The sequence below is a fragment of the Manacus candei genome, unplaced genomic scaffold, assembly GCF_025592945.1.
Source record: "Manacus candei isolate 608988 ecotype Guabito, Panama unplaced genomic scaffold, ASM2559294v1 h1tg000035l, whole genome shotgun sequence".
Taxonomy (NCBI): Eukaryota; Metazoa; Chordata; class Aves; order Passeriformes; family Pipridae; genus Manacus; species Manacus candei.
Genome location: NW_026138083.1, coordinates 6283514 through 6306852, shown reverse-complemented (window position 1 = coordinate 6306852; position 23339 = coordinate 6283514). Strand labels below are relative to the sequence as shown.

At 41.9% G+C, this 23339-nt stretch overlaps 1 protein-coding gene across 1 annotated transcript in view; it reads right to left on the bottom strand.

The window, feature by feature from the left end:
• Positions 1 to 23339, bottom strand: part of ISM1 (isthmin 1) — a 41753-nt gene that overhangs the window by 4453 nt on the left and 13961 nt on the right. Inside the window, 4 exon segments of the mRNA XM_051792721.1 lie at positions 23 to 112; positions 2225 to 2368; positions 5397 to 5664; positions 14307 to 14543. Coding sequence (XP_051648681.1) covers positions 23 to 112; positions 2225 to 2368; positions 5397 to 5664; positions 14307 to 14543 — 739 coding nt within the window.

Below are 23339 nucleotides of genomic sequence, written 5' to 3'. Positions count from 1 at the left end.
AAAAATTGACTAGGCTGCTTACCAACTTCAAACAGTTTGGTGGCATTGAAGTCTTCACTCCCTGCAAGCAAGCTCACCTCCGTGGCAGCTGTCCGGAAGGTGTCTTCAATCCCTAAGACAAACATGTGTTAGAGGTGCTGGCATTTTCCTATTAAAACACAACGGAATCAGCTGCCTCCTCACCATCCCCTCCTTCCTCAGGCTCTGCAAGGTGCTTTTGTCTGGCAGGGAAGCAATCTGAAAGTTGCTGCTGGATGGAGTGTTCCTTTTAAAGCATAAGGACCGAGGAGTCTGTGGTGTTAGGAAGGTAAAACAGAGATATCCACCTGGAGACAGGTGGATAAGTTCATCTCTGTAAGTGGGCAACCATTTTTCAGGAATTACAAGGAGGAATGATGCTGTTACAAGATGACTGGTGATTGTCGGCCTCTCCCAGTGCCAGGGAGTTGAAAGGTGTGAGCAGATGAAACTAAACTCTTCAAGCAATTCCATCCTCACCCCTTATAGCTACCTAATAAAATATCAGGATCTTAATATATCAGGATGTTCCAGCAACCTCCAGTTAAGTGTTTGCTATCAGTAGAGAGACAGAGAGATTGCCAGAAAAATGTATTAACTGATCTTGCCAAAGTAAACATCCTTTTGTTGCTGCTTTAGTCCAGCCTGTAGGACAGCCTAATGTTTCCCTAATGTTTCTGTGCCATGTAGCCTTCAAACAAATATGTCCCCAAAGAAGCATTTGAACAGGTTTGGGTTATTTTTTTTTTCCTACCATTGAATTAAAGACCTCTAAAGCGAGCAGAAAGATCTTTAATATATGATAACTAAATGTTTAATAATGAAGTCTATTCACCATCCATTTCCTTGCCAATGAACTTTCTCCTGATCTCCTGAACTGGGGCATAATACTGGCTTGCAAAGCTTCAAAACAGCCTCAGGCCACTTTTCAATAAAATTATCATAGGGTTTTGCCTTAACTGCAGCACTAGATGCAGAATAATAGATACCCAAGAACCCATTACAAGGCAGTAATTCGCTGCTGGAATTATAAACAGCAGAAGCTGAGCTTTGCCCTTGTAATTTTAAAAATGTCAGCACAGCCTCAAAGAGTGAATATATTTTTCTTGCTGATCGTTGGAGGTCTGTTATATGACATAATATATTCTTTCAAGTTTGCCACTGTTTGATGCTAGCTGGTAATAAATACTGGAGAATATAACTGGGGGCTACATGCTTTCTTCTGGTATTAACCCCTTATTATTGAGGTTTTAGGATATGTGAAGAGCATCCAGAAACAATTTTCTCCTGAACTGCCTAGCAGCCATTGCCTTGCAACGGAGACACACATCTATCTGTGAGTGAGAAACTTCTCTCTAACTCTCTCACCAAGTCTGCTAAGTCTCCTCTCCAGCACTTCTGACATTTTACTTCTGACATTTCCCATTAAAAAAGGCCTGACCTCCAGTTTAAGAATTTCTGCCTTTCTGAGTCATAAAGTAAACTCGGTGTAATGCAAACAACCATGGCTTGCTTTCACTGCTCTCTGAACTTGGGAAGTAATGAACTTGCACCCATCCCATGTGTTGTGGCAGCTACTGCATGACAAACTGGTCTAAATCCAAACACACAGCACCATTTAAAGAACATCACAGGAAAGTTTTCCATAGCAGCTTTAAATTTTTATGATGTAGGTTTGAGTGCTCAGCCCTGCTTTTGCCAAAGTGAAGACTGTGGGATAGTAAGGACACTTTAAATGTCGATGCGTGTGGATGGGTAGGAGCCATATTTTCTGAATATATTCAAGCCAAAACTATACATTCCTTCATCCCTGCTCATCATGCAGGCATTCCCATTCACTGCACAGCAAAACAGGAGCTCGCTGAAGTAACAGCACAGCTGCTGTGAAATTCTAAAACGAATACAAATTTGTTTTAAGAGAGTAGATGACATCCTTTGGAATAAAAAATGCATGTGCACAAAATGACCTAAAGAAAGCCTGTACTTGTCTTTTAAGTCCCAGGGGATAGTGGACTGCATCTACCAGCATATTATTACTATGAAAGGACCTACCATTTCATAAATGGCGTTGAAAACCAGCGTGCCTTTTCCCACCGGAACTCTTACCTTACCAGGGAACAAACAGGCCCTGGTCTTTGTGTCCAGGAGCTCTGAGATCACCTCTCCCCACTCCCCCTGACAGCAGTTCACGTGAACATGAGCACACCTGGGCAGTTGGGCCTGTCACAGGTCCGGGACTCGGTGGCTGTGCAGGCGTATCCGCAGGACCGCGTCCGCTTCTGGTTCCCGCTCCCACAGGTGACACTGCAAAGGGACCACGGGCTCCAGTCGCCCTCACCATCAATATAATCTGTGCAAGAACAAAGATGAGGAAGGAAATGAAGAAACAAAAATCCTACTGCCCAAAAACTACTGTGTAGTGTTTTTTATTACGAAGGCAAAACAAGAATGGGTTCCAGATGTCTCTACCTGAAGCTTGGGCTGAACGCCAGGCGCAAGCCTGCTGTTTAAATGGTTTTCACACTTGATGCTCCTCAGGGAAATGCATGCAACATTATTTGAAAAAATATTTCCTTTCTCTTTTGACCTTTTGTCAGCTGAGAATCCTCAGCTGCAAAGCTGGGTCTTGAACTAACAGTCTATTCACATAATTTTCTTGCATATAGGAATATGTTTGCTGACCACAGCCTAATCAGGCATGGGATAAATTAAGTTTTCTTTTTTATCTTTTCAAAACACACAGAAATAGCACAACAGTACTCACTTAATTAATTTTTAGGGCAAGATGCATGTTGGGCTATGGGAAGCTGGGGGTCATGCATGAAAATTGCAATTTTGCTTTTCAGTTCTTTGAACAGGGAACAGATATTTCAGGAATATTGCTATGAGTACAGGGAACCACATACACATTTTGCACTGAGAATGACATGCAATTTGTAGTGTTTCATGTGAATTATTAAATAATATCAAATCTAACTGTTTAAGCAAATCGAACTCTTTATTAGCAGGCACCTCCTGAAAATGAAACATGACTTCATTTTTTTCTGGTAGAAAGCCAAAGGCACAGGATACCAAGTCTGCACCACCACAGCTTGGTGTCCCTGTAAGTATCTAAACCCCTCAGCACTAGTCTCCTCTGTTTGCTGTTGCACATCCCACCTGGTGAAGGCCACCAAACAGAGCCCATGAACAGATCCCAGTTGTCTTGCCTCCCTAGCTGAGGGAGGAACATTTGGCTTAATGGTTACCTCTGTGACCCACAAGAGATATTTAACTGCCCTGTGATCATAACTTGTGGCTGTAGCTCCTTTGGGTTACACCAGCACTGGTAGCAAAGCAAAATCTGGTTCAGTGGCTTTGAGCCAGCCCTGCTCCACAGCTATAGGTGAGAGTACCTAAGCTACACAAGACCCAGGGACAGATCCCTGCCTTCCCTGGCCTCTGTGCTACATGTCATTCCCGCTCCCCCAACAGCCCTGCTGTCTGTGGGCTTCCTGAGCTGGTTAGTAGAACATGTAACTTGATTTGTACCATATGTAATGACTGACGACAACTCTGTGGGGTGCTATTAAACATTTATTGCCAGGAGTATGGGAAGGTTATATATCTCACTCGTAGCAAGCTGCCTGAGATGTGAGTTCCCCGTGGCAGAGACCTTATGTGTTTCTCCTCCTTTTCTTACATGGCTGACAACTGGGAAGCCACCACACTGGAATCAGTGTCCACGGTGTGATGAGGACCATGGTCAGCATCAATGTGTAAGACCCATGGTTCTGGGATTTGCCAACAGGTAGGCACTACAACAGTCTGAAAAGGCATCAGATGTCTTAGGAAAATGTGATCTGCCCTCTATGCCTGGCTCTTCTCTCCTGTCCAGGTCTTTTCCAACTCTGAGTTTTTTCTCCCTGTAGCTGGCAAGGAATAGGGCAAGTGAGCAGGTGCAGTGCCTGTCAAAGAGGCTTGGAGGCCCAGGAAGGGCAAGCAGAGTGTGCAGGGATTTTTGGTAGGGCAGGAACAGGGAGACAGAGCCATGAAAGGGGTGATAAGCAGGTCAATGGGAGGAATGAGCTTCAAAGCCCCACAGGGGCAGGATCTGCTGCTACATCCTCCTGGACAAGGCCAATGGCATGTGGCATTTTAGGTTAGTCAGAAGGCCAGGAGCTTTTCCAATTAATAGGATGGCGTGCAGCAGAGAGCTCTAGGAAAAGTTTTAGACCTATCTACCTAGTGTTTCCACTGCATTATGAAACACATTATTGAGTATATCACATTAGATTTCCAGCTGGAGCTCAACCTGTTCTTCCTATTTTTGTATTTGTAATTCTTACTATTTTTTTTCCTACCACAATTACTTGTGAAAGCAATTTTATTTAACTTAAATGAATAACTACCTAAGATGTGAATTCTTGGCAATAAACCCATCCCACAAATAAATGTAGGTGCAAAATGAAGGGATAGACTTCAATCTTCTGGCCACAAAATTTAATACATATGTACGTGTTTAAAGAGACCATTCCAAAAAAAAGGCTCTTCTGATTGTTAAGGCTCTAGGACTTAAAGTTAACCAAATCACGGGAAAAATAAGACTGAATCAGTGCATGACAGTCACGCTGGAGAACACAAAAGTGCCAGGGTAAAAGCACTGTGGTTTGGAAACTTCGTTCTGACTAAAAGTTGTCTGTATTTACATTCAACTTAAATCCAAGGGGCTCTGAGCTTCCTGTGAGCACAGTTTAGCTCACCTCCCTTGAGTCATTCCCACGTGGATGGTTACAGCCCGTCAGGGCAGTGAATAGCTGTAGCTCCTCTCTGTTTCTAGTTTCTGCAACTGTTTCATACAACAAGCTGAAAACAATTGTTTTCGCTGTGACACATCTGGAAGAGAATTACACACGCAAATACACAATGTTCCTGCTGCATATGCCACTCCCCACACATGCACCAACATAATTCATCTTATTTGTGTATCCACCAAATACCACCACGTTTTAGATCTTGCTTATTTATCCAATAGTTGTATTTTGGTTCCCAAACCACCGCACGATTCTAAATTTGTACTTACCCTTACTCTAAAAATAAATACGAAACCTTGTTTCCTTTGCTTTCAAAAAAAGCACACTTTTGCCTAAAAAAAGGCCCTCTTCTGGGATAACTGGTATGATTTGCAAGATTATAGACTTACTAGTGGAATGCAGCTACCACAGTACAGCTTGTGCATCTGCACAGATTTGTATTTAAAAGCTTATGAACAAAAGCCACATGGTGAAAAATTCTATTTTGCTTGGCCTGCTCTCAGCGATGCCTCACCATTCTCATTTCCCCCAAGCTCGTTTTTACAATCCCAAGGTGCCCATGAGAGGCCTGGAACGCAAACTCACCATACTCTGGCTGCTCCTTGGATTCGAATGTCCGGTGACCGGGTGCGTGACCATCCCACCCACCGAGAGGGTTTAGGAAGTTGCTGTCCTCAGTAGTGCTGTCATACTTGTAGTCCTGGTCACCACTGCTCATGCGAGTCAAGGTGGAGGACCTCTGCCACCAGCTCCTCCAGTCAGGTGATGGGACTGGCCAGCTGGGCTTGCTGCTCTCCTTCTGCAGATCCTTGTCTGTCTCGGTGTCGGGGCCATCCACCACTTCAATGGTAACCTGTGGGGTTCAAAACAGGCCAGCCTGGCTGTCAGTACCTCCTCCTAGTCAGTGGGAAACTTTCTATGCAGCAAAGACAAATGCCTGGTGCTGCCCTGCAGAGGGGCTGCGCGACACCGTCGGGTTCACATGTTTTGAACCATCTGGGGATTACTGAGCCCAGAGATATGCGGCGGCTGAGTGGTTCCTTCTGCTACCTCTGCTGAATCAGACCTTGGAACAAAGGCTAGGAAAAATTCTGCACAAAATAATAACCCATGCTGTGCTTAAACCTTTGCAGAAGAGTTTTCTGCCTTATGGGGAAAAGATGTTTAGAGCTGAACATACACAAGCAGGAAAAAGAAAACCAAATCTGTACTCTAATTATGCTGAGCCTGAATTTGAGGAAAGCATGAAGCACATGAGAGTGCAGAGCCCATTCCAAGGACTTGGACTGACTCAAGACGGGGCTAAGTAAGCCCATGAGTGTGAAGGTGAAGATGCAGAGCCCAGGATATCTCGGGGTTTGCATCTGTCTTGCCCTCTGGCAGCAGCCCAGCTGTTACCGCTACATGAAACCACACTCTGAGGCAATGATGGGAGTCAGCAGCTCCTTTGACCATCAACTTGCTGCAAAGCCCTGTGAAGTAGGTCCTTTTTTCATGCTGGAGAGTATAATGACCTGTTATGGTCAACCTGTTTATGGTTTCTACAGAAGTCCAGAGCCAAAATTCAAAGTTTGCTGCCCCATTCCCTCACAGACGTCATGAATGTAAATATGATTCTGTGTAGGAGAAGCACTTGATTGTTGCTTTTCTGTGCTGAACAATGTGTAATTGTGAAATTCTTGGATGAACACTATGTGTGCACATAGGTGGCTATTTAAGTAGAAGCAGGGACTAGCCATCGGAGACCTTGGCCACAGATAACTAATAAAATGCTCTGATGTTTCATGCTAACGTGGTTCAGGGATTACATTGGACTGGCTAAACAATGAGAAATGGCTATCATATATGTCTGTGAAGTTGAATAGAGGCATTCTCAATGTTTTATAGATTTGCAAAGCAGTCTTTCAAAATCACGTTGTGAAAACCCAGAAAAAACAGAATAACATACTATTATGCTAAAAAAGTCATTTAAGTGGCTCTGTGGATGTGCACCATGGATAAAAAGTTAGTTTTATACAATTCTTATTAGTAACATCACAAGACACTCACAAGAAAAAGAAAGAAAAGGTCACAGCCACCTGAAATCTACAGAGGAGTGTGACATAGGAATCAAAGCAGAAGTGCTGCCATATCTTTGTAGCTGCAGGCACAGACAATGCCCACATATCCTTTTTTTGGAGAAAGGAGATTTTGAACCTATTTCACGCTTTGCATTTGACCACAGACAAAGCCATTGAAATGAAACAACTTTGAGGATACTATGAAGGTCCACTGGGAGACAGGGCAAGAGCAAGGGAAAGTGCAGTTGTCAGCCTAATAGCATCTTTACACAAGAGGGATTTCACTCCCAGGCTACACATGGAATTGGAATGATTACTTCATTAAACCTCAGTTTCTACAGACCAAGAATTAAAATGGATTTCATAATTTTGAAAACATCGGGGTTAGTTCAGGGATTCAAAATTGCTGCATCTATCCAAGCAAAACAGAGTTTTCACAATAAGTGAAAGGAAATCACGTTACTGAGCAGCAAACACTGCACTGCTGGCCAGTAGTGGGGCTTTGCTGCTCCCCACCTGAAACTTAGCACGACTCCAGTACTTTGGCAGCAAGTATTTTTAAGACCACACCAACTCTGTAAGCAATGACTCAGCAAAGTGGAAAGACCAAACAAAACGAAAAACCCAAACCAAACCCTCTGATAAAAACCAATGACAATCATTCCATTTGCTCTGCTAATCTGCAGTTGTGTGACAGTCAGTCAGCACGAACTCGCATTATTTCAGCCTGAATAACCATAGGGATTTGATTTTAAATACTAATTAACGATGCCAAGTCAGTTTAAGGAAAAGAGGGTTTGTAGGGACAGAGAAACTCCTGTGGAGTTTGGTGCTAACACTGGTGAGGAAAGGCAGGTGGAACACACACACTTCCAGCATCATCAGACCTCATCAGACCTTCAACTGCACTGTCACTAGTTTACTTTCAAGACATACCTGTGCAATCAGATATCCCTTTCAGTCTGTTTTTACCATTAAGGAAGCTTATTACAAAGGCCTTTAAAAGGAGTTTTCCAACATACAGACTATTTAAAAACCCCAAAATAGCAAAAGTAAAATGCAATGTGGTAGCCTGACACACACCTGTGTCCCTCTCTCTGCTGCTTTAAGTTTTGGTTACCAAGGTGTTTGCTTAGTATGTAGCATAAAAGCCATGGAGTGAAAGGAACTCTATAAAGAATCCTGGGATTGTCTGGACTGCCACTGTCAGAAATGAGGAGGCAGCTTCAGTCAGCTCTGTTGCAGATTTTGCAGGGACTTGGCTGTGCTCTGTCCAGTTCCGTTTAACTTTATGGACCTTCCAGAGGCAGGGAGGAAATCAGTGCCTAATCCTAGTAATCCCTCCATCACAGGACCTGAAAGTTAGGGCAGAGGTGTGAGAAGAGGCTGCTGCTTTAGGCAAACAATTGCTCCTCTATCCCAGTGTAAAATTTGGAAAAAATCAGCATTCATTGAATTCTTCCTAGTACTTAGGGATAGACTTAACACCATTAGTCCATGGCTGTACATATATATATATATAATATATATATATATATATATACGTACATATACACAGTCCTCAAACATGGAACTTGTTTGATCAGTTTCTATACTGGAGGCTGTTTACATGAAGGAAAAAAGAAATCAGATCTAGAACCAGAATCATAAAAAGTAGGCATTTAGAGCAGCTCTGGAAGAGTTTTCACGCTCTACAGCTATTCCAACAAAAACATGTCCCTCTTAAAAATTAAAAAATAGATCTGGTTTAGTATTTCTATCTTGGAGCCGGTTTCAAAGACTGATTTCTTCTTTCAGTGATTATCAAAACTGTAAAGATTTTATTTTCCCTCAAGCTTCCCAAAATGTCTGTGGTAACACAGTTCTTGTATAAATCCACAATCATCCACAGAAGTATTCAAACCTAAAATGAAGCCACTTTGTTTATGGTTGTATAAGCTATGAATTAAGGACATTCCTCTAAAAACTGTTAAAAGCAATTGGTGTAGGTATGTTAAAACAACAAATTTGCAGTCAATTTCTAATGAAACAAGTGTATCAAGCACAGATGTCTTCAGACACCAACATCCAATTTTCTCCTGGCCAAAAATATACAGAAGATAAATATTATCCCCGCCTGTTGGAGCGCACAAAGAGTTCTGTGTTCTTCATCCTGTTTACTGAGACAATGTTTTTGAATTCACTTTACTGGTGTAAACACTGCTCTAAGCAACTGGAAGATTATGTTTCAAGAAAAACTACATTTACAATATTGTGCAAGCAGTGGATCCTATGATATTTCTGTCCTTTGTTTCTTTCGTGCAATTGATGCATATTCTTAATGCAGAACTTGCCATTCTGTAAAGATGAATCTGTGCAAGTCAGCAATGAGGTAACTATAATAGGAGAATAGAAACGAGTTCATTATAAGAGACAGTGGTAAAATTAGCATTATATCACTTAACAACTTCAATTAAAATGCTATCAGTAATGATACCAATTTACTTTTGATTGTCTCATGTCACTTAGGACAGTTTTCTGGACTTGATGGAAAGTGAAGGACCCTCAAAATCTGCTAGGAGCAAAAAGGACAAAGTGACTCAAAACCCGAAATTTATATTTTACTGCTGTCAATCCTATTTGTAATCTCTGATGGGCCAAACTGAACTCCAGAGAGCTCTGAATTTTGCACTCTGCAGTGAGCTCCTATTACATACACCATGACATTAATAAAACTGCACAGAGGTAGCAACAGTTAAACCACTTTCAATACCAATTTCTGATAATCTCTCCAGCTTGCCAGAGGACTAGCTAGATCCTGAAGGCTACATCAGTGCTTCCAGTGCTTTGCTACTACCTCAAATTATTAAGCCTTACAGAAATCACAAGAAACAAGCACTACTGGAGCCTTCCAGTTCTCCCTGTGCTAAATTAGAGATGAGACCTACTGGTCAGATACTATTGAGTCTTTTGTGATAATACAAAGAGAGTGTTGCTTTCTAATGCAGTGAAACCACCAGCTTCAAATGACAAATATAAAATGATATTTAAAAAACACATCTAATAAAATGTGTGAAAAGTGACACATTTCACTTAGGTGGAGGTGAGGGAAATGGCCATGGGGAAGAGTTAATTTGAAATCTGCAGTTCTTTTTTAAAAGCAGATCATAAAGCCTTATTTGTAGCTGTGTATGTTCCTAAAGTGGGTGGTTCTGGGTGGATTTTTTTTAAGAGAAGGTAGCAACTGGAGATATTGAAGAGAGAAAATAGGTAACAAATAGATAACAGATAGATAACAAATTGATAATAAACAGATAACAAATAGGTAACAGATAACAAAGCTAACACAGCAACACTGGAGTGGCATGACTAGTGGCTATAGCCACAGGCTTCATGCAAAATTATAAAGATGACACATCACCAAGCAGGCAGCACTAACTTCTGGCTTCAAATCACTCCTATGAATTACTACCAATCCTGTGACTCAAAGCAAGGATAAAAATCCCAACAGATTTAATCATACACTGATTTACTTCAGTTTTCCAGGGCACATAAACATGGTTTTAGACACGAATCCTGTCTGTTTCTGTGCAGGTTTCACTTGGAACTTGTCACCTCATCCAAAATGTTTAACACATCCATCGCAACTGGAGCTCACCCAGCTGTGTTTCAGGTCTATTGGTCATGAGGCTTGACCAAGATCCAAGTTCTCTGAAGAGCATTAATACCAACCAAATGCCCTCATTGCCCAGAGAGGTTGTGGACTCCCCATCCTTGGAGGTGTGACCAGGCTGGAGGGGGCTCTGAATAAACTGATCTAGTGGAAGGTGTCCCTGCCCATGGAAGGGTGGTTGGAACTAGATCTTTAAGGTCCTTTCTAACCCCAAACCATTCCATGGTTCTGTGAGTTTTCCCTTTTCTGCTCATTCATCATGGTGTTGAGCACTGCTAGGGAAGCAGCAAAGCAGTGGGACAACAGAGAGCAGCACACTACCTGCACCTGTTACAGCCCACAGGCCTGGGAAACCAGCAGTAAAAAGAAAAAGAGAGGGACAAGAACAAAAGTTCACTTGCAAGTTGAAACACCTGGCTCCAAAAAGAGGGTTGGCTGCAAAGAGCAGATGTTGCAGAAGGCTGGTTGGAACAGACAAGAGAAACCCATCAGAAATGGAAAATAGGCAGGTTCCTGTACACCTCCCATGTGACATCATTCTGCTACTCAGGGGTAAAAACAGTTCCTTCTCTGAATAATAACCCTGCCCAATTACAAGGTCTGCATAGGCATCCCTTGGCTGGTTCATCAAATGAGTGCAAACCAAGACAAAAGGGATCTTCCACTTGAGAAAGGAGATCTGAAGAAAATGCGTAATTACTTTTTGTAATCACATTCTCATCCAGAGGTCTTCCAGGCACTGACAGAGTTGTTAAAATGACAAAAAAGAAGCAAACAAAATACCCCAAACCAAAGAGCCAGGCTTTGCTCAACAGCAGCTACTGCGGTTACTCTCAAACAATCAGTGTGGAAGCAACGCTAAAGCCTAAAATGCCACTTGAAAAGATGGGAGATTTTACAAGGCTAGAACACCACAGGAAGGCCAGTAAGTGTTGTCCTGGTCTTGCATGCAAAGAATCAAGTTGCATTTGAATTACTGCAGCTCTGGCTGTTGTTTCTGAGGGTTTTCTAGTCTGCTGCACTTATATTTGATTATTTATCATCTGATAAATACAGCAGTACCTGGGGCGCATGGTAGCTTTCTGAATTCCTGTGATGGTGTTCTGATATTCACCACTTCTCCCCTGAAAGAAGACACACCAGGGCATCATACAGCAAGTGCCATCTCACAGGAACCAGATAAGGAATGGCCACAAAGACAACTCACTGGAGTACCTTTTCCACCTGCTTTATCGTCTGAATTTTATGTCTCTTCCTTAGATATTTAAAATTTCCAGGTATAATTTCCTTCAAAAAATGTTATTTTTGGTCTAGGAAAGTTTATACCCCAGGAGAAGGGAAAAGAGGCTGTGAGTTTTTGAAAAGAAAATGTGGCAGTTGTGCTATCTTAACACATAGGCTTTTTTTTCCTCCTTTCCAACCTCATGGTCCCAGGAGGACTTTTAAATCAACACCCCCAGGAATGTAACTTCCATAGTCTGAAGCCATTGTGCAAAAAGACAAATGAACATCTATTCTGCTCTCACCTGCCAAACAGCTGATGAGAAATTTGCAAGTCAACAAGTGTCACTATTTCTGTTCAGGTCAATATGGTAAAGAGCAAGAGTTCACTATAACCCTATTTTTCTAAAAGAATAGGCCACCTTTTATGGCCTTTAGGCAAAGAAATAAACTTTCTCTGACTCTGCAAGGAATTAATGGTAGTTTTATTTCCATGAGGCTTGACCTACTGCAGGACTGTCAACCAGGAACTTAAAGAACTTTTGTATATCCCTATTTACACGCCTAAGTAAGCAGAATAAATGCAGAGTAAATATAATGCAGTACTTAGGGAGTCTGTTTCTGAAAGAGCTCATCCTTGTGCACAAGAGCTCTGAGATCAATGTTGCCCAATGTTTTCCAGTTTACAGGACTAGTCTTCCCAATTCTCAGAGTCCAGCAAAACTGCTGACATAGTTGCTGACACATTTCCAAGATCAGGTGGTGGAAAAAGAGATCATAGCAGCAGCAGTTACTACAAAGACAAGCCAGGGAACTGTTTCCATCTCTTTTATCTATTCCCTGGGTCTAAACATCGTGTGCTGTTACCAATCAGAGAAGGTTTTTGTTTCTTCCTGTTCTTCTCTGTGGTTTACATACTGTTCAAATAATGATGTACATTATTTACCTCATGCCACAATCTGTGGTCCTTATAGATTCCCAACCGTACCTTCCTAAGGCTTTCTGAAAGGGTTTTCCTACCTAGTGTGAGAGATGTATTCAGTCACCACACATTGAACATGTTTCCTACCTTGGCCCCTCAAGTATTAGACTCACACCTGACCCAAATCTGTGAGGCTTCTAAATGCTGCAAGTCATCTGTGGTGAGTGCAATGGAGTGACAACGTGAAGGCAGCTTGTTCCCATCCAATCACAGAATCATGGCATGGTTTGGGTTGGAAGAGACCTTAAGGATCATCTTGTTCCAACCCCTTGACATGGGCAGGGGCACCTCCCACCAGAACAGGTTGCTCAAAGCCCCATCCAAGCTGGCTTTGAACACTTGCAGTGATGGGGCATCCACAGCTTCCCTGGCCAACCTGTGCCAGGGCCTCACCACCTTCACAGTAAAGAAATTCTTCCTAAAACTAAGCTAAACTTACCCTCTGTCAGTTTAAAGCTATTCCCCCTTGTCCTATGACTACATGTCCTTGTAAAAAGTCCCTCTCCAGCTCTCTTGTAGCCCCTTTAGGTACTGGAAGAGGCTCTAAGGTCTCCCTTCTCTTCTCTAGGCTCAGCAGCCCCAGCTCTCCCAGCCTGTCCTCACAGGAGAGGTGCTCCAGCCCTCTGAGCATGTTGGCCTCTCACCAGTAGATCTATTACATCTTTACATACATACTTCTTAGACATATCAAAAGCATGGTAATTTTGTGGGCTGGGGGACTATAGGAAGCCAGGAATTAATTTAACCAGAAAACCAGATCTATTAGTGTATTGTTTTTATAAGCACATCTTAGGCAGAACAACATTTGAATTTATTGTTTTGGTTAAAAAGGACTGCTTATTAATGCCAATTTTGCTTTAAGGCTCTGAATTAAAAACAAATCACTCATTTTTTCCTCTTTCCAATCCTTGAAGTTTCAAGATGTAAGTGGCTTGTAAGAGGCTGTTCCAAACCCAAGAACAGTTTGAGGAATAACATATAACAAAGTTTCTTGCACACAACCTTTTTTTTTACTCCAAGCAGCTGCTGCAGAAATTAACTCTAAATCTTGGTTCCATACAGCACTTTTGAGCTGAGACTAAAAGACTTATTCTCTTACAACCTTTGGAGATGATTCCATTTTATAATAGCATACTAAAAGAGGATCTGTTCGCAAACAAATTTTTCAACAGTAAATTGAAGATAGAAATTAAAATACCCATTTATTATCAATGAAGATAATATGCTCCAAAATGGCAATCCCAAAGATGGGTTTAGTATCATCAACAGGTCTGCACTGATCCCCACATTCATGCAATCAACAGTATCCAAGGAGAAATTCAGAAAAAAATTGAAATATGTGCAATTACTTAGAGACAAAAAGTATATAGTAGATATGTTTTATATATATATTATATTTTATATATAATGTTATGCTACGTAATATTAAATTATACCGTATACATTCTCTCTTGGTGCTATTGGTAGAGGCAGATTGTTCTGACTGCGTGTCATGGAAGCCAGGCTGAAAGTTGTCTTGGTTTAGTGAAATAACTTTGTGCAAGACACAAAAAAGGTCAGATATTAACATGAATTTGTACCTGAATGTTGGGGTTCTGCCCATTGATGTCTGCTTTTGATAGGTCGGGGAAGTTTGGGAGATCCAGGAGGAAAGATCTGGGTCCATCTCTTTGCAGGGATGTGTGCCCGTTTTCCTGCCGGAATCGCTGTTTAGGGAATGGCCGGTGGGCAGCCTGGAGATCAGGGTATTCCCTGTGGTCCTCGGGGTTCAGGGTGAAGCTGTCTTCAGGAGAATGGTCATCTGCACTCAGTGTGTTCTGGGGAAGAAAAGTAACACATTATAAGAACAACTGAGAGAGTGTCAGTCCTGCCAGTGCCCCCATCCATCTGCTGGCTGCAGCCTTGCAGCACCCAGACCCACTGCTCACTACTGGGACAGAAATCTGACCATCTGACACGATATAAAACTGAGTCATCCTTGGAGGTTTAGCTGTTCCAGGTTTCTGAACCATTCCAGCCTTGGTGTGAGCACCCACACGTTGCCACAAACACCAGACTTAACACAAACGTAGAAACGTGAAGCTCTGAAGTGACCCCTGGGAAATCAAACTGTATCCCCTTAAATGAGTCCCTAAAAATGGTGAAAGGTATCCTTCTTATAAATCATTTTGAGTTTGCTTTGTTCCAAAGTGAAGCAAAAACACTGACTGCTCAGTCCGTGTTGAAATTTATGGTATTAAAAGATCTTACCGCTGAGCTGGCAACCTCCCCTTCCCTCCCCTCAGTCTGCAGCAACTTCCATCTCGTCGCCCGTGTTCCTCACCCAATTTCTCTGGTCTTGAACATCTGAACCTTCCTTCCTCTGGGATCTCATTTTCATGTTTGCCTAATGGTGGGATTGAATTTCACCAAGCTGTGGGTCAGCGGTTAATGCTTTTGTCATTGTTGAGCGTACTTTGGTGTTTTGTAGTACATTACAGCAGGCTGCCCCCGCACCAGTAGCACTGCTGCCACTGCCTTTGACCTCACCAAGGAGACACATTTAGTATCAAAACACTGCCTCCCCGGGTTAGGACTGGCCTGGGGACTCGGGGGAAAAAACCAGCAGAGAAGTCCAATGTTCTTATGGCTACAAAAGAAAAGCACGAGGCAGACTCAGCACAGGTTTTGGTTTTGACTCAGCTGAAAAGTTTCAGGCTTGAGGTCTTAGTATGACTGCCTGGGGAGTTTTTATTTTCAGTTCATAAAGAGACAGCAAGCATGGAGAGGGTAAATGTTAAAGACCTATCTTTTAAAACAAGCACAATTAAAGTGGAATGGCCACATGTGGTTCTGGCTCTACTGAAGCATATTTTTGCCAGCATTTCTGGTTAAATGCAATCTCCATCCAGCTCTCCTGGTTCAAATTAAGCCATAGCATACCTTTAGCTAAGCTCTCAGACAGATAACAGCTCCAATGCCTTTTATTTTGTGTTTATTTGCTTAGAAGGTTCTAAATTGACCTTTAAAGAGACTTTACAATATAATCTGTGCACATTACAGGAAAATATTCAGTGAGCTAAATAAACTAAGATTTAAGAGTTAATCTGGGACTAAGTGAGACTGTCTCAAGCAACAACAAAGGTGGTTCTCCTCTCCCCTTCTCGCTGCACTCCATTTGTGGAGTCCAAAAATCAGATTCAGCAGAATTAATGTTGTCTTGGTATTGTCATACCCAAAAGGGTAATTTTATATATCTGTCTACAGCACAGATGCATAAACATTGTTCTGAATCAGTGTAAGTGTACAGTGCTAAAAATGTATGTGCTCGTGACAATCTGCATTATTTGGGGGCTAAAACATAGACCCTTCTCTTTTCTGAACATCAGGAAGGACTTTCAGATGCCTTTGGTGGCTCATCTATTACTCAATATAAAGCAGATCACATGGCAGCGAGCTCTGGGAAACAAAATTCAGGGTCACTAAGACAACTTTAGGTTCCTTACTCATATGTGCTTTAACTTCACAGTTTTCAAATAGAATTTAACCATAAACTTCGTGGTGGCTTCTCAATTATGTCTGACTAACAACAAGGTGTGATTGTGCTGTTATTAAATTACTTCAGTCAGGAACCAAAAAAAAATGTGGTACTTAACTACTTTTAGTGGGGTATCATGCCCATAATCTTACCTTTATTAAAAATAAAGTAAGGTTTTATTAAAAAATAATAAAATTCTCACATACAATTTCATACTTCCCCTATCTGCTTGCCACTTGATTCTCCACATTAACATACCATGCCACTAGAGCTGGTTGAAGACTTAAAGACCTATATTTAATTCCCTGATAAGACTTGCTGTGTGATCCTGACAGGTCATGGTCTGTCTGTGCCTCGGTGGGGATAACAGCACTTCCCTTCCTCACTGTGATGTTTGCGGGGAGCTCAGCAACTACAATAATAAGGGCTATATAAAAAGTTTTTAATAGTGTCAGACAGATGGAATATCACATGGAGTTAGTTAGGAAATTGTCATGGTGAAGTAATGACATCAGGCTGATCGGGCCCACTACCAAGCTGCTTGGGGCAGGGACTGTCATTAATTAAAGCCTGAACGAGATGGGGTTTAATGCTAAAAAAAAAATAGAGGGAGGACAAGATAACTGCTCTATTCCAAAGGCTGCTACAGGGAAGGGAGGATGGACCACTCTGCTTGCTCAGGGTGGTCCATCAAAGACCCTAGTTGATCGCTGGGTGCGCATTTCTAACGTCAGCGACAGATGAGCTCCAGAGCAGCCTTTGAGAAGGACATGGAGCTTGGCTTTAAGAGAAGGGCTGACTAATGCCTGGCAGGAATGACACAGGTTAACCAGTGTGTGCTCTGCCTAAAGGCATTGTTATCTCTTGCAGTCCCTTTTGCACTAGGACAAGCCCAAGCTATTCCTCCTTGGGGCTCCTGTGTCGTATTGCAACACAGGCAAAGAGGAATGCTCAATATGTGTGATCATTCCAGTTATCTGCTCACAGCACCAGGAGCAAAAGGCCATTTCTAAAATGAGAGAGACTGCCCATTTTTTAGGTAGATACTTCTTGGTGTAGTGTCTAAGCTGATTTGCAGTAATACTAGAAATGTATATTTCTGGTGAAAAGATAAAAGTGAGCTTGAACTGCATGTGATGAAATTTAATTTAGGTTTTTGGTTTTTAAGGGGAATATTCTTCTCTTCTTATTTCTACGTTATTTCCAATGTTTATATTTCACACTATTTATTTTTAGGTGTACACCATTTGTATTCCTGATGCTTTTTGGAAAGCAGGGTTGCTTGCCTTCCTTTAAAAGCTGTCACTTCATTCTGAACTACTGACTCAGTTTCTTTGAAGTTATGACATTTCTAATTCAGGCATATTGGTTTCTTACTCAAATGATGCATCTGCTCTAAATATTTTAAGATAAAACACTTTCTTTCCTTCATTTAACAGGATTATTCACAACTTCTAAACTTTCCATTAAGATGATTTTAAGAGGTTACTCATGCTGGCTGTCAGCTACAGTTCTGCAGCCCCATGGGATCAGACAATTATAGAGGTTCCTAATACAAAAACAGTTTAGGATTTTTGAATGTTCCAAGTGTGGACAGTATATAAGGGCAGGAACATATTATCCATAGTTGTTTGACAAGGCAATGAATTAAATCCTTCAGAGAAAATCTGCCATACTCTTTGTGTTACAGAATAACACACCTTGCAACACCCATCACTGAAAAAGGGAGGGCAATAGGTCAGTGCATATCAGTGCCTTTGTGTCTATCTACAAACCGTGGAAGAAGAGCAATTCACAGGGATTTTGTGAGGATAATTTTACATGTTGGTGATCCAGGAGGGACTTGCACCATGGCATCCACCACTGGTATCATGGTTTAAGGCACCAAGAGACAATGCAGGAGAAATGTTCTACCTGATACTGCAGTTTAACTCTTCAGTAATCAAATGGGTATTTTAACTCCCCCCTTGGCCTTCACATTTTGTTTCTCCCTCTGTCATGATAGACATGAGCTGCAGGGAACTGTACTCTTCTCTTCCCCGCAGGGAAACTAAGCCGAAATGGGAACTTGTAAAAATACCAAACTAGGGGGAAAGGGAATTTTTCTGCAATTTTAGCAAGCAAGGAATTCTTTCTTCCTTATTTTAATCCCATCTCCAGTTCTGGAAAAACAACTGAGACAGAGAATAAGCAAGAAATGACTGTAGCTACAGAAAATATTCTGAAGCAGCTGCTCTTTCTCTGTCCTTCATATTTGTTACCTTCCTTCATTCTCTCCCCACTTGCCAAACTAAGGGTGCATTTGCAAGTACTACTAATTATGGAGTTGAAAGAATTTGGGAAAACTGATGCAACTTATATGCTAACAGCTCCCAGACAGCAAGGGAATCTATTACTAAATCCCTGCTGCAGCTACATTGCTTTTTTTATTTCTTGTATACTCCTTTGAAATATCTTGTAAAATGATCTTGACAAGAGGTTTTGAACTGAAACCCGACGGTCTGCCAGTGCACTTTCATGATGCACCTGTACAGCATCTTCAACCACCAGCAACAAGGAACATTTATTTATTAGGAAACTTCACAGACGCTATAAAAGATTATATTGCTATGAGAGACAAAATGAGGCCTGGGGCCTTCACAGAAAACCATTACAGCCATTAGGACTGGTTTCATTTCCCACCTGCCTAAACAGATTGTTTTCATTTTGAAGGCTGTCGTGTGTTTCCAGGTTAGTGCTAAATGATCACTTTAAAATTAACCAGCCTGGGGAGGCCGAGTAACACACTGGGACACTACACGAGACTTCCACCTCCACAGATCCAGGATCTGTAATGAACTTGGGTGATCTAATTCCTGGTTTGGTTTTTTTTTTTTTTTTTTTTTTTGGTTTATCATGAGTATAAATAGCACAGGACCTACCAGGATGAGGTATGAGGACAGTGTTAGAGGAGCAGGCAGTGATGTTAAAAGCTGAGAAGAATTATCAGAGATACACAGAGAAAGATTTCTCTTATGATTAATACCACATACAGTCCAGGCAGTCAGACAGAACTCAGACCAGAGGGGTGTCACATCAAGCACACAGCTAAGACAATCTCATTTTTCCTTAAAATGTGCTTGCCCCTCACTCATATAAGGCAATGAAGTGAAAGGCCTTATTTATCTTTAGAGAACTGCATAGACTAATTGTTTCAATAATTAATAGCACATTTTAGATAATCACTGTTCATAAATAATTTAAACCAGACTACACTGGCTTGCATGCACACAATTGCTTTCACTAAGGGGCTCCAAAACAGAGCATCTGCTTTAAACATTGTGCAAATAGAAGATGAATTACTGGTTACAGTTGGTAGTAGTAGTAATACTAATACTAATACTAATAATACTAATACTACTAATAATAATGATAATGTTCTGTTAATCATGGTCTAGTTTTGAACAATTCTCTATTTAGTCCAGCAAAATCTGTAAAATGACAGTGTATCCAGTTTAAACTTGCAGTATATCTGCCTTTGTGAGTAATTGGCCATGGAAAGACCAAGGCCAGTCATCCCAGAGCACACTGCTATGAGACACATTAGCTTTGGTGGCTCTTGAAGTGATTTTGTTTCTGAGGAGAACAGGATGGAGTCATAAATACTGCTGCACTTAAGACAGCAGAAATTCAGGGTAGACACGTTGATCTGCAGTCACTGTTGGAGCAGCAGTCCACAGTGAGGCAGATAGGGGCTTGGGATGCCCCAGGACACACCCAGTCCACCACAGCTGGTTTTCTGCCATATGATCAAATAGCTCTCAGGAGCTGCATCCAGCAGAACTAGAATCTCAAAGCATCTGGGTACATTTATGGCAGAATCACAGCTTTTGAATTTTAGGGGTTTCACACTAAAAACTTCCAGCCCTCATAGCTACACAGAAAATCCTGAGCACTGGATGTGCAGCCAGGATGTGTGTTACGACTGCGGAGGCTGTAGTGTTGAAGCCCCCTCTCATCCAAGGTCTAGGAATTCCCAGGCAGCTCTTCTGAGGCATGTGGTCAACACTAAGTCAGGACCCTCCATGGTGGAGGAAAAGGCTTGAATTGCCTTGTTGAACCTTCTGAACTGATCCATCCCAAGTGCCACACCATTCCTCCCCCACTGAGCCTGCTTACTGACTTGCAGTCCCCAAGCTTTGGTCCATCCCTCATTCAGACTCTGCTTGGGAGTTCCTCTCACCAAGCTCCCTGTCTCCTCCACACCGCTAATAAACAGCGGGTCCACATCTGAACTGCTCTGGCAGACCATATTTTTTCCTCCAAGCTTAAGGAGAAAACCAACCATAGTATACTCAGATCTGGCAACCTTTTGCTACATGTTGTGGACACACATTTCACATCACAGCTCTTTTTTATGCTCTGTTGTTTGCTTGTATTTCATGTTTTCATTCAGCTGGAAAATACAAACAGTATGGTTCAGCTTGGAGGTGAAGAACTGCCAGTTTGTATAAACACTTTGATAATAGAGACTTGGTGGTGATTACAGCTCAATGTCTGCTGGAAAAAACAGAGGCCCTTTAGTAAATTTTTAATGTAGTACACACTGGTGCTTTGTTCTTCAGCAGATACTCAGCCATCCAGGGGACAGCCAAGCACACAGAATTAAATTGTGTAGGGCTTTGACAGATGTTCAGTGCCAAGTTTTGCTTGTAGTTAACAGATATTTTCAGTTGCCTTAGCTGGTGGTAAACATTTAGTTGTTCTTCACAACTCTGAAGATCTTCCCTGTAATCACTGCCTGGCCTGAGCTCTCCACACCGGACACATTGATTTAGGGCTGAACAGGCAAATGTACAACTGAAGAGTAGCTCAACTATTCCACTCCAATAGCCTGTGGTGCCAAAATGCAAATTCTTTGAAAGTTCTAATTCTTTTTAGGCTTTAATTAACACTTGCATAAAATCAATAGTATAATAAAGCTTTAAGTAGAATGCGTTTATACCCTGGTTGAATTTAATTGAACTAGTCTAATCTCACCCATCATTTGAAATCTGTATAATAATTTACACATCAAGTTCCAACAGAATGGCAAAATCTGCCATAAGCTGCAATTAAAACTGCAAAGGAAATCCAGAATACTAATACTTTTTGTACACAACTCTTTGGTCAGGCTTTGCAGGCCAGCACACACCAAGTCAGTGTAAATGAAAGAGAACAAACATACATCTGAAATTATTTTCCTGGGTTTTAAATGATGTTCTTTTGCAAGTTTTTTCACTAAATCACTACGGCTAGGATTTCACTAGGTGAACCAGCTTTAATAAACGAAGTTTTCATCTCTCCCTAGCTGAAACAGTAACCTTACTTGAAGCCTTTTCCATTTCCAAAGTTGCCTTCAGCTTGTTAGTTTCCAAGAAACAGCTATTCCCAGCCTCCGTGTCTCCCTCTCATATGCCACTGAATATCCACCCTATGCTTTCAAAAGTGTCTGTGACTCTGGCTGTGTTAACTGGCAGATGTTTTTAGAGACTAGAAAGTGTTTAGTCCCTGTGGACTAAGAGTTACATGATGACTTCATCACATAAGCAAAAGCTAATAACGGGAAAGCAAGAAAGCAGACAAGTGTTATATTCCAAAAACACGATGTTTCCTGTGCTTCTGGCAGTTACTTCTGTGCCTGAAAAAAGGCAAATCCCTTGAGTCTTGATGCTCAAAACACCCCCCCCTCGAATTGCTGCAAGATAATTTACTCAACGCTCCCTTAGCTGCCTTCCCCACCAATACACACTTTCCTTGGGATGGAAAGTGAGAGGGTGAAGGCAGAGGAAAGGCAGTGTTCGTTTACCTTCAATATTTGTGCTCCAACTCCGTGCCTCACAACACTCACTGCACCCAGGAGTTTGCAGCTAAACAGCAGCAGAAATCTGACCAGCAGCCTCAGGACTGCTCACCTCTGCTCCTGCAGTGAAATATTCTTTCAAGTGTACAGTTTTACCCTCTCCATTTAAATAGAAAACTTTGGAGAGTGATACATGAGCAACTGGAAGTCATTAAGCATAAATGGCATCTGCACACGCAGTGCAATACTTGCCTTGGTTTTGTATCAAGCCACCGGCAGTGGACATTGTGCCCTCTCTCTACATCTCCCTGAACTGCCCGAGTGACACATCAGGAAACCAGAGGAAGCAGATACACAGGAGAAAGGCCTCCCTCCAGTGACATGATGGGGAAGAAGAGCAAGTGATTAGACAGGCAGCACACCGTGGCAAGACAATGTGAAGACCCTTCTCTGTCTAGGAGGGGAGAAAGGATTTGCCCTGGAGAGAAGCGTGGGCTTTCTGTATTATGAATTCTATGCATGTATATATAAATTTTCTTAGAACAGTAAGGGAGAGGGCTATTTCCTAGAGCTGATTAAAGAAGCATGACTCGATTTTCAATTTCAAACGACTCGGGGGGCATTCCAATCGACTGCAGACAGGAAATGAATACCATACATGCACTGAACAAGGCAGATGCTTTTGAATCTGACACTTACGTGAAATGAAAATATCTTCATTTCTGTCTCCCCTCCGCCCCATGATCACTAGTTAGTTCTGAGCTATTTTTAGGATAAATGGTTTTATTTTTCAAACTTGTTATAATCTTAGCATGTGTCTGAAGCCACCCAGACGCCACTGACAATAAACTGCATGGAGCAGGCCAAATGCATCTTTAGATTAGTCCCAGCAGCCTGACACAGCAGCAAGGTAGGGGAGGAAAGATAAGCAGTTCAGGTTTGAGATATCCTCACCTCCTCTGGTGAGGCACAGAGATGGTGAACATGCCAGATCCCAGGGAGGGAGAACAGCTCTGTACAAAGAGAGATCCCAAAGCACATACAGCAGAAGCACTGCAGAGCAGGTTGGAAGAGCAATTCCTTTTAGGTTGTGACACGGAACTCACTTCCAGCTATTCAGCTCTGATAGAGAGATAAATACGTATATTTTCTCCTCATACAGCTCTTACAAGCAACTGCAATAATTGTCATGGGAGTATTATGGTGTTTATAACCTGACTACAATGTAATTGTGGCTCCTTTCATCAATGGCAGCAGTGCATATCAGGGAATTGG